Source organism: Canis lupus, chromosome 15 (assembly GCF_048164855.1).
Source record: "Canis lupus baileyi chromosome 15, mCanLup2.hap1, whole genome shotgun sequence".
Classification (NCBI taxonomy): Eukaryota; Metazoa; Chordata; class Mammalia; order Carnivora; family Canidae; genus Canis; species Canis lupus.
In genome coordinates this window covers 32,547,375-32,559,600 of record NC_132852.1, presented here as the reverse complement: position 1 = coordinate 32,559,600, position 12,226 = coordinate 32,547,375, and the positions used below count along the sequence as shown (strand labels likewise).

At 40.0% G+C, this 12,226-nt stretch overlaps 1 protein-coding gene across 7 annotated transcripts in view; it reads right to left on the bottom strand.

Annotated features, from left to right (window-relative positions):
- The window catches only part of UNC5D (unc-5 netrin receptor D), a 531,156-nt gene that overhangs the window by 14,121 nt on the left and 504,809 nt on the right, over positions 1-12,226 (bottom strand). For all 7 annotated transcript variants that reach the window (XM_072776399.1, XM_072776402.1, XM_072776397.1 and 4 more), the window contains 2 exons: positions 11,835-11,999; positions 4,560-4,738 (listed from right to left, as the gene is read on the bottom strand). In XM_072776399.1, coding sequence (XP_072632500.1) covers positions 4,560-4,738; positions 11,835-11,999 — 344 coding nt within the window. The remainder of the gene's footprint in view (positions 1-4,559; positions 4,739-11,834; positions 12,000-12,226) is intronic.

The following is a 12,226-nucleotide window of genomic DNA, read 5'->3' as shown; positions in this document are numbered from 1 at the left end:
ATATGACCTCAATAGGAGAAGATTCTGTTTCTCATTAGAGGGCCTGGTGGCAAAACTAGTTATATAGTGAGGCTTATCAGCCATGAGGTTTGAGAAATTTGCTCGCAATTGCTACACCATCACCAATGAACATTAACGGCCAAAATGAACTATTTTAACCTCTGACCAATGAGAAATATGTTTCAGTTAACCCTTGAACAATGTGGGGAGTTAGCTCCCCACCCACCCCACCATACAGTCGAAAATTCAGTATGACTTTTGATTCTCCCAAAGCTTAAGCTATTACTAGCCTATTGTTGACTAGAAGCCTTCCTGATGACATAAGCAGCTTACACATATTTTGTATGTTATGTGTATTATAGACTGTATTCTTATAATGAAGTAAGCTACAGAAAAGAAAATGTTATTAAGAAAATCATAAGGAAGAGAAAATACATTTATAGCACATTTAGGGGGGAAATCCACATATAAGTGAACTGTGCAGTTCAAAGGTTCAACTGTGTTGTTCAAGGTTCAACTGCGTACTATTATGAAAAACCGTTAATAAGATGTAATTATGTGCTTCTTTCCACCTTGGCACCCTCTCTTCCATCTCGGCTGCTTCCCCTCCGCTCACACTCCCATATCTCATGCTCTTTATCCAGCAGCTGTTCCCATAGCAACATGGTCAAGCTGGCTGTGTTTTCACAAGGGTTTCTGGAATATGAAAATCATGAGGCCTTAAAGAAGCATGATCTAACAGCAGAATTTCGGGGACTGTGTAAGAGCTGAGAGCAAAGACAGGAATCCTCTCTAATGTTAGCCCTGTGAACTGTTTTCCTTTGAGATCAATTTTCAAAATCCTTTGATGATTATTCCTATCAATTCTATTTATTAGGAAAGAAGTTTCTGAGGTCAAGCATCATTAGTATCCAATAAAAGAGTTCATGTCATTCATTTAAAGATTACTGAATTTTCCCTGTAAGTAGAGAATACCATCTTGGTGGGTTTAGCCACAAGTGAGAATACAGAGTGTGGTCATCACAATATAAAGTGCTATGGAAGTTTAGATATGGGAGAAATCTTTTGGCTGAAGCAGTTAGTTTCCAACATTAATCTGTTTGGTCCTTAGCGATACTCCCCACCATCTACTTCCATGCCATCAATTCTTTATTTCTCAGTGCTACCCACCTACCAATCACATGGGGGCCAGGAGCACTGAAGTAGAGGGTTGTTGCAGCTGAATTTAGAGAACAAATGTGTAATCTCAGCTTTGAAATTCAGCAAGTATGGACTCTGAGTAATAGTCAAAGTTTGCTCACAGAATCTATAATTGCAACTGTTCTCTATGACATTCTTTGCTAGGCTGTGGAGCTTCTTTGGCGGGATCCATATGCCAGGCAAGTTGCAAGGCCACCTGTGTTGCCGCCTCATCGCACACACCACTGACATCTCTCACATTCTCATCCATTGCTAAGCCTTTCACTTGATATTCCAAGTCTTTTCCCCTATTCAGATCTAAGTAGAAACTTGTTTGGCAAAAAGGCAGATTATCATCAGTGACATCTGCATTTCACCAAAAGGAGGCTATGAGAGCATTTTCACGGCAATAAAATAAAAGCAAATACTTCCTTCCATTCCCTTTGAAGAGTCTTTCTTCCTAATTGAGGGCTTTGGTTTTGCAAGCTTTTGGAGATTTGGAAATTGAAAGGAGGTGAGGAGAGTCAGGTGAAAAGTGCTGTCATGAGATCAAGGAAGGTGAATTCTATAACAGCCTGTGTGCTTTGTCATCATCTTTCTCTTATGATCCCAGAGTTGATGGGATCTCAAGCTATGGGACAGCTCTCTTGCTCAATGATATTGGCATACTGACAATGTCAGGTTTTTGTATTTTAACACACAATAATGATCAGTTCCATGCTATTATTTGTAACCATAAGAGAGCCTGGCCAGTGATTTGGGGTTACACGATAGGAAGTTGTGACAAGTTGCATCTGAAAATCCCATTCTTCTCTGTTACGTAAGGTTTTTTCCCATGTAGGAGAGGACGGATTTTTGGTACAGTAATGAAAACCTAAAAGGAACTTGACAATTTCTGCAAAATGAGAATGAGCTAACATGGTGCAAGGTGGTTTTCAGTAGTCTTTCCTCTACTCTGCTTCTGTGAATACACTGGTGGCCCATCTGCTGGAACTAACCAGGCTGCAGGTCCTATCCTATGTTCCTCTCCCCACCACCCCCGCCAAGCTTGGATGCTGAGCTGACTCAGGAGCCTCATCTCTGGGTATTACAATATCCTATGGAAGTTTTACTAAATGAGGGTGGATTTATTTAAATTAGGAGTCAGGTAACTACATTCTATAGGGTAAAAGCAAGCTGTTGCCTGTTTTTATAAAGAAAGTTTGTTAGACAAATAGGCATAGCTGTGTTTCATGTATTATCTCTGGCTCATTCTCACTGAAGAAGCAGGGCTGAATGGTAATTATCACAGATCCTATATGGCCTGAACTATTTGCTATCTGCTTAAACAGAAGGAAGTTTGCTGATTCTCAATGTAAACCATTCTCATTCCATAGTTAGACTACTTTGGGAGAGTTAAGGACCTGCCATTCACTGAAGTTGCATACGTCCACCAAAGAAGACTGAAAGATAGCAGGTTACTTGTATTCATGCCCCCCATCTCCACCATTTGCTATTAGTGAAGACTGCAAAGAGTGACAATGATTGAAAATCAACATTTTTTGGGAACTGTGTTAGAAACTGCATAAAGTAGGTCATTTGTATTTCATATGTCAAGGAAATGTAGGCTTTCCTGTAGAAGGGCTCTTAGGGAAACCCCAGAGCAAGCAAACAGGCACACCAAGTATTCACATATAAGGATCCCGGACACTGGAAGGGCATTCTGTTCTCATGAAGCCACTTCCTGCTTGTGAGAACCCAGACACGAAAGGCTGTTGACCTTCATCGCCCAGTTTGAAATGCATTTTCCCTACTGTGCAAGGGCCACAACTGATGATTCTGGGGCACTCGTAGTTCTCATAGGAAGACTGTAAGCAGAGAATGAAAGGAAAAAGGCAGGAATGAGTGTAGACTCATTCAGCAAATGAACCATAACTTTTGTGGATCCACAGATCCTTTGTGGCAATTATTTTCATGTGATTGGTGAATTAAAAATCATAAACTCTCATGGCCAGAATGGACTAAGGAGTTGATGTAGTTCGAATTCTACAAATTGCATTTGTGGAGAAGGAAATAGGACTGGTAAGTGATGTGTTGAGGCAGATTGGTATGGGGTTGTAGAACCAAGGATGCCTTACAGGGTCCCATCCACCGCCTACCCTTTTTTCTTTGCAAACCAAATTCTTATTCTCAGGTTTTTCATTCTTGTCCCTGGGGGTGATCAGAAAGTGAGCTTGACATAGTCATGGTGTTCATGGGTTATAAATGAGACATCTTCTTCCTTTGTCAAAGTTGCTGGGAAATAGTCAACCTAATTTTTTTTCCTGTACACTCAAACATTTTTGTGTTCTTTCATTTTCAATATATGACTCTCAAGAATGTATCTATTCTTTCTGGGCTTGTCTGTCTCTGCAAATTCCATTTTCTTTTACAGCAATGCATCGTTCCCTGATTTTCTTCTCTGAGTCTGACTGCTTTCTAGTTGGGTCCTTCGTTCCTGGATTCTGGATCCCTTTTGAAACAGGGAACGGCACTCTATCATTTCTTGGCAGACACCTACCTCCCCTTCAGAGAAGAAAGAGTCAGGTAGGATGTCTGTGAAAATAAAGAACACAAAATGGAAATGATAGAGCAAGCCAAACAGTAAGGAAATAAGGCTTTGCCTCAAAAAGGAAAAAAAAAAAGAGTAACAGAGAAGAAGGGATGTGAAATGGTTCTGGCAAAACTTGTTCTCTTTTCTAATCATTCTGGGGCATAAGGGGAGGTCAGGGTGGGGGACCAGGGCCCTCTCCCTGCTAGTTATCCTACAAGTCCAGCAGGAGTTGCCTGCCCATTGGTGCGGCTCGGGATGCCATCACTCTTTTTTCTTCTCATCGAAAGTAATCCAGCCCATTATGAATCTCTCTATTCAACTCTCAACTACAATGTTAGTATAGTAACGGGAGTCTGACACAGAGGCATGCACTTGCACTTTTGTAGGCTGAGCAAGTCCCCATTAAAGGTTAAATAACACATAAGGTGGTCTGATGCTAGGGAGAGGGTTTATGCAGCTTACTTGTTTGTTTCTATTATCACTGGCTCAAGACCATGCTAGCATCTCCAAGTACCAAGATGACCCAGTCTCTACCCCCATTTGGGTGGGCCAAATTAGCCAATCTAATGATGGACCAGGACCAAAGTAAGACTTTTCTATGACATTCCCAAAGACAGAGTGGGTGGAAGGAAATGCCACACACAGGGTCCTGTTCTTGTTCTTTGCCTAGCTACATAGCTAGGCCTCACGTGAAATACAGCCAGAGGGATCTATAAAGGCATCAGGGTCTGGAAACCATGTGGATGCACCCAACCCCCTTTGTTTTTCAAAACTGTCAGTAACCTCTTTCAAGTTTACCCCCAATTACCTGTTGATGCTGTTTTTCTGTGCTAACATCTGCCAGTCCTTGCCTTTGGCATTGGGAGTATCAAATGTAGCACAGATCCGCTGTCTGATGGAGTAGGGGATTTTGAAGGCTTTGGGACCAGTCTGTGCAGGGAAAGTGCTATCCTCTTGTGCAAAGAAAGTGATGGTTTCTCTTTCACTCTATAAACAAAGAAAGCATGGTCAGATCTAAATGGAAGTGTTACTGGTCAACACTTTTATTTTTTTAAGAAAATCTGTTAACACACATGCACAAAATGCTTGGCTTCTGTCATGGACTCTGTAACATACATTGAAATGTTCCCCTTTCCTCTAAAATAGTAAATAACTTCTCTAATAGCCTAGTGAATCATGAACTGGAGATTTACAACAGTGCCTTCCACTCGAGGGAGTCATAATCATCAAGGAGATGTCAGGTGACAGCAGAATTAAACCTTTTTTTTTTTTTTTTTACTCTCAGGGATGGATCTAGAATCAGTAGAAGTCCCCAAATGACAGATTTCAGTTCCATGAAAAGAATGACCCTGGTGATAGTCAGAGCTGACCAAAGATGAATAAGCTAATTAAAGCTGCTGGCTGGGCAGGTACCCAACAGGAAAGCTACAAAGAGCAAATGATTGTTTACTGATCAACTTTAAGTTTGTGTTGCCCTGTTCTGGGATGTGAAGTGTGTGATTCCATAGTAAATATTCTGGTCTTGTTTCAGAATTACATTGCTTTGGTCATATACAAGCCAGCGAGGAGTCAGTGAGGAGGTCTAGAGCCTGTGGAGTGGCACAGGCTGGCCGGCTTCTGCCTGCTGTCTTCCCACCCCTGCCTTCTGATTTAGAGATCCAGGGAGGACTGGTTATTTCAGTGCATGCCAGAAATCAGATCATCATCTCCAACATAAAACCATATAGACATTGGTCAAATTAAAGTGGCTGCTGATAAGTTTATGTGAACCAACAGAATTTTAAAGCCTGAAAAGTATCTGACTGAATCCTTCCTGCAACTATGATATGCTACAAGTCACAAGGGTTTCTGTAAATGTCACTAAGGCCTCTATAATCAGTTGACTATGAGTTGACCAAGAGAGATTTTCCTGGGTGGGCCTGACCTAATCAGGCCTTAGAAGAGAGAAGAGGCAGCTCTTATCTGGAGGCAACTCTCCTGCTGGCCTGGTAGAAAACAAACAGCAAGGCTGTGAACTGTCCATAGAGCAGGATAGGGGGCTAGGGTCCAAGGGCATCCCCTAGGAGCTGAGAGTGACTCCAGTCTAAGAGACAGCAAGAAAATAAGGACCTCAGTCCTCTAGCTACTATTATTGGCCAATAATCCAAGTAAGCTTGGAAAAGGACTCTGAACTCTAGCCTAGAACATATCCCCAGCCACTACCTTGATCTCAGCCTTGTGAGATCCTAATCAGAAAACCTACGGGCACCTGGATGGTGGTTAAGTGGTGAAGTATCTGCCTTCAGCTCAGGTCATGATCCCAGGACTCTGGGATTAAGCCCCACATCAGGCTCCCTGAGCCTGCTTCTCCCTTTCCCCCTGCCTGCCACTCCCCCTGCTTGTGTGTGCAAGCATATGCTCTCACTCTCTGTCATAAATACATCTTAAAAAAAACCAAAACAAAACAATTATGCCATGCCTAGACTTTCAACCTACAAAAAATGTGAGACAGTAAATAGGCATTGTTTTATTCTGTTAAGTTTATGGTAATTTGTCATATAGCAAAAAAGAAAATATAATAATAATATAAAGAGAACTTAAAGCATCATGTCTGAGATGGGGTTAAGGGACTTGGTTAGGACTGTTTAAACCACAAGAAACTGTCCTTCATGGTAGGACTTTGTCATCTCGTGTTTTCCTTCAAGGTAACACGTGCCATTTCTGAGCTGTTCTGTGATCCTGCCTTCAAGTTTTTTTGAACCTTAACACCTCTTCCTACTTCGGGCACCAGAGCCAGGAGAGCCCTTCCTGGCAAGTGCCCAGGCTCACATGGCTATAAACCTTTAGACTCAGTAAGTCTTATGTCTTTAAGAATCTGTTAATTGAGGAAGCTGGTTCACACAGAGATCTTATTAATGATTGATAATATGTTTTGATATTTCATAACCATTTGACAAAGTTACATTTTGAGGGCTCTATCTTGGAAACACAGTGCCTTTATGCAGTATTTCCAAAAGGGTATTTCAGAAGATGTTCCCAGAAAGAGCAGATCTATGGTCAAATACATTTGGGAAATGCTGCATATTATATCTTCTGCTTGGAAATTCAAAGTACATATTATCATATTAAATAGATTCTACTTACTGATTTTAGTTCTATTCCTTCAGAATATTATAGAACAACACTCATCAAAATTCTTCCAGTATTTCATGATAGCATGGGATAATAGAAAAGCATAGTTTTAGAGGTAGAGAGACCTTGCTTTGGAAGATGCTTTTATACTTCCTAGATCAGTGACCTTGGATGCTTCATGATGCTTCTGTCTCAATTTCCTAATCAGTCTTTGGCCTTTTTTATAGACCCCACAAAAGTTATGAAATGTAGCGAAAGTTACCCAGGTCAGTTTGTACATGGCTGAAACTAGCAGTCTGATTTCCTAATACCTATACCAGGATTCATTTCACTATGCCATCCTACTTGAAGACAAGCAGGTGGTTAAGAAAAATGCTGAGCATTATTAGATTTATGCTTCAGGAATTAAGAGCAGGAAGGGCTTCCTGTTGGGAGGCATATGGGTTGGCTTTGGAGGATGAGTAGGTATTGACTCAGTAGAAACTGAATGGGTAACTAGTTATTTTTGGTGAAACATACAACTCTTATTCTGATATGTTGGATTGTTATACAATGAACCAACTCAGGCTTCTTAGTGCATGAAGTAGGTTACGAGAAACAACATTTTAATCGTGGTTTGTAAAATTTCTTCTGGGCTTTAAAAATGTAAAGCAAAATCAGTCTCCTTCAATTTCCTGACTTAAGGGAGAATGAGGTCCTTTAAAAAGATGGTGGAAACTATAGAGAGAAAAAAAGAATTCTATGCAAGATAACATGAGAGCTTGTCATTGTAAACTGGCATGAAAGGGTGTTAACATGTCAAAAGGTGGCCTGCCAGCAAAATTGAAAGCATTGGAAGCATCCATGATAAAAGATTCCAAGAGACTGAACTGGCTTTGAGTGGAGCAAGCTGACCAGGCTCTCTTTACTGTTGGCAGAAGGGAGACCACGCTGATCCACAGTCTTCAGGACAGTAGTGGTAGGATTTCAGAGTGAATAAAATATTATATGAGAATGACTCTTAAGTATTTTTTCTATTTTGGACACTTTAATAAGTGGGCCCCTGGTTTCCTTCTAAAGTTTCTCAATTTAAATATTTGCCATGCATAAGGATGACACTTTATGTAACATTTATGGTACATTCTAAAAGACAGCTGGGCCAAGTAATAAGAATCCTGTAGATACATCACATTTTCTGATTGTTTAAATTAAATATGCAGAGGAACAGCAGATTTTCATGCTCTGCACATCTGAGATAAGCGGCTGCTACTTGGCTAGCTGGGGAGTTGTAAATCAATGAGAAATTCCAAGTATTCTGTCTATTTTGCAACAGACAAATCATCCCCCAACCCTCCACCACTTTTGGAAGAAAGATAAGGGAACTGCTTGAAGGGAAAATTGTAACATGCAAGTTTCTCATTTAAGTTCTTTCTTCAAAAAAAAAACAAAAAAAAAAGGGATTCTTCAATAATATTACATTAACAAGGGATGATGCAATAAATGACTTAGGGATTCTTCCGTTCTCTTCAATATTAGTAAAATGATTTCGCTTTGGACTACAATTTTTAGATCAGGGATACCGTTGCTTTTATAGACTATCAATTGGCAATAATCATTAGGTAATCCAATGAGGTTACATTTAAATAGAACCCTCCTGCTTCTACAGGTTGGCACAATAATGGCCACTCTAAGGAACAGAAAAAATATACTGTCTTGATCATTGAAATAATTTTTAAGTGCGAGAATGACGTGAATGACTGTATTTATTTGGAAAGCCATTTAGATGAGAAGGCATGAAGGTATATGATGATGTGAGGCTTAATGTAAGGAACCAAGGGCCTTCAGTGAGGATAATCACGGCATTGATTCAGATATTTAAAACAAATGTTATCTTATATATACAATGACATACATCTATATGTATCTCATTTACCTCTCACGGTACCATTGTTAAATTTGTGAAACAGACCCTAAGATCATCCATTAAAATAAGTTAGAAGTTGGAGCTCTGAGCTTAACTAGAGAGGGATTTTTGTTTGTTTTTTGGAGTGGGGAAAGGGGCAGATACTTAAAAAAAATTCAGACATCTATTGAAAGCTTGAGAAGATTTATTTCATTATTATTATTATTATTATTATTATTATTATTATCTTTAATCAATGAAACCCTATTACTAACTTATTAAAACCACCTAATGCAGGGTCTTTCAACCTAAAGGCCATAAAGTATGATGCACTTACTAACTAATACAATTCATATCTAGAATGCATCTTGACTCTTCCAGGTAATCCTAGCTTCTCAGCACTTTATGTATCTTCACTTTTTCTGGAACCATCTACAACTAGAATCCAAGTCATTTTTAGGAAGAAGAGAATGCTCTGTATTCACTATCTATCCTCAGTTCTATGCTTCTGCCAAGAATGAGACAGTCCTGGAGTTGGAAGGAAAATGAGTGATCGATCATACACTCAAGATCTTCCATTGCAGGTGGACTGACATGTGGGAAATCTATTCTATTCTCGAAGACCTATAGAATGAACCCTTATTCCGGCCCAGCCCAGTCCAACTTTCTGCAGTCTTGAGGAAAGAACTTCCCAATTCTCATCTAATTTCATACTCAAAGACAAAATTTATGGTGCTACGATGTTTATCACTAGTGCCTAAGCATCCTCCCACCCTCCCAAAGGAAGACTTACATTACACACAAAGCCCATAGTCAGTATTATTAAATTAGACTTCCCTGATTGGGATCTGGAAGCAGTCTAGTATGGAAATCCAGACTTTGACCTGGACATCCTATAACTGGGTTGGGAACTCTTGCTCCCCATTATTGGCTTTATCATCTGGGATAGGAAAGTTGACCTCTTTGAGAATGTTACATCATGCCAAGTTGTGACAGTATAGTATTGAATCCCCAGAGTTGGGTAGTTATATGTGAAAACCCATGAAATGGTACTGAAATAGAGTGGGTTTCAAAAGTTCTTAGTTTTCTGCTGACATATAAAATAACAGATTTGCCTAGAAATATGGCTTATTATCAAGAGATGGAGAAGCACTGGGCTAAATGCCAGCAGTAACACTTGAAGAAATTAATAAAATGATCCTTCTGGGGTCAAAAGGGGTTAATAAATCTCCAAAAATGTAGTAGCCTACCAACTGGATAGTGGTAGCCCAACAGTGAATAAAGATTATTCAGATGCTTGCCTTTTATTATCAAGACATATGGTGGTGTCCTCATTTTCAAAGCATTTCAAAGTGTAAGCTTGCTAAGCATTAGACCAGGAAATGGAGAGTAAAGGGTAAGACTGTGTTTATTAGCTCATTTTCCTCCTGTTCACTTCAAAAATTTGCTTAAGTGGGGAGGATAGGTACCAGCCTATCTCAACTCCATCACAGTCCTTTTACATGGATTTCCTGTAATAGTAGGAGTTGGTCCTCACCATCTAAGTGCCTTAGAAAATAAAAACCTTTTAAACCTGGAATTGTTGTATTGATCTGTGATCAGACATTTAGGGAGTTTGCATTAGAGGTTATCTTTCCGTCCCACCTCTTCATGCTTGCTTCTGAATGCCAGAAGGAAAATCTGCTTGGATTTTCCTTTTGTATTTATTTTAAAACTTTCCTGCAATTTTTTATTTTACTTTGAGATGTATTGTGTTAAATATGCCACGACTGTTCAAGAAAGAGATGCTCAAAATATCCTACCCTATGTTTCTGGATCTACCTTGCCCATCAAAACTAGTTTAGCATACAATGTTAATTGGCAATAATGAATGCAAATACTGTACAAACATGTCAGTTAAGACAGCTATCAATTTTGAGGCACAATCCTTTAGAAAGCCATCCACTCTTCAGAAAAACTATTTGGGGAATTAGCAATGCTCATTTTGCATAAACAATGAATTGAAATGAGAATGGAGTGAAGTGATAATGTTATAAGACTACAAGTTTTCAAAGAAAAAAAAACAAATTGAGTGGTATGTATAGAACATTTGTTAGGCCTTCTGCCAAGCCTGAATGAATAAATATACATTATTTATATATTTATACATAAATATGTATGTGTGTATGTCTGTATACATGCACGCATATGTACATATGCTACTGATGAGCAATAAAATGTGTTTTTCTACCCTAGCCAGGGATTACCTTGTCATTGCTCAACAAAAGCATCTCATGTCTCCCCTGATTCTACCCCTCAGCTGCTCTCTCTCTCTCTCCCTTTAAATAACCAGGCAGGTGGGAATGCCATTTTCTCCTTTCTAAGCCAAATACATAGCCATGATGAAGCCATTCGGTGGTTTAGGGCAAATCAGAGCCATGGCAGAAATTAGGTGTCTTTTTTGCAAAAGTGAATTCTCCTCTGACTCCCATTCTAACTTTGCCCTTTAATAATGATATGACCTTGGACAGTATCCTCTCCCTCTCTGCACTTGCATTTCCTTACTTTGTAGAATGAGACTTCTGTCTACTTTGTTGTACATTATTGCATCGATGAATCTAGATTTAATGGAAACTGGGCTATGGGGGATATGAGACATTGACATGACAGCAGGGAACCAAGGTCCTGAAGATAACTTATGGAAAAATGGTCAGAACCAGTAGAAAAGCAGCCCAATGGTGACCTCGTGCCTCTTCCAGGTCTGTGTCTCAAATGTACCATCAGTCTACAAATGAACCACAAGTGGTATTCCAAACCCACAAAGGACGATTAGATTGTTTGTAGTTCTGTGCATAAAACCAGTGCTTTCCCCTAAAATTTAGCTCTCCACCGAGCCTCATCTCTGATGGGTTGAGTTTCTCAGCCCAACAGGAAGCTCAGTTCAACCCTCAGCTTGAGGAAGAAGTTGATTTGCCCTTATCGGTAATGATGCTTAAGAGTGAGTACATTCTGAAGCTCTTTTAGAACCTGTGTAACACGACTGAAATAGGTACATTTATCTTCCTGTCCTGTAGAAATGGGGTCAAGTGGTCCTGCGGACTAAGGACTCACCTCTAGGATGGATGTCTGCACTTGGAGGATCTGTTCATGGCCTTTGAGCTGCCGGATGCAGATTTTGCAGGACAGCTGGGTGGTGGTGGGCGTGTAGCGCTCCAGGGAGAAGGCACAGTGCAAGGGTTGCCAGTTACTGCACCACACGCGGGAGAATGGGACTTCCTGCAGGAAAACAGGGGAGAGAAGAGGGGTCTGGTGTGCAGAGCCTGGCTGAGAGGAGAGGCTTAATAGCAATAATTATGATGATGATGACAATGATTGCAGCAGAGATAATTGCCTGAGCAACTTTGGTGAAACTGTTGTAGAAATAATGTTCCAGCATATGCCAAGCAGCACAAAAAGTAATTAATGTCAATTCCAATGGATAACATTTGAATTCCAAAACCACA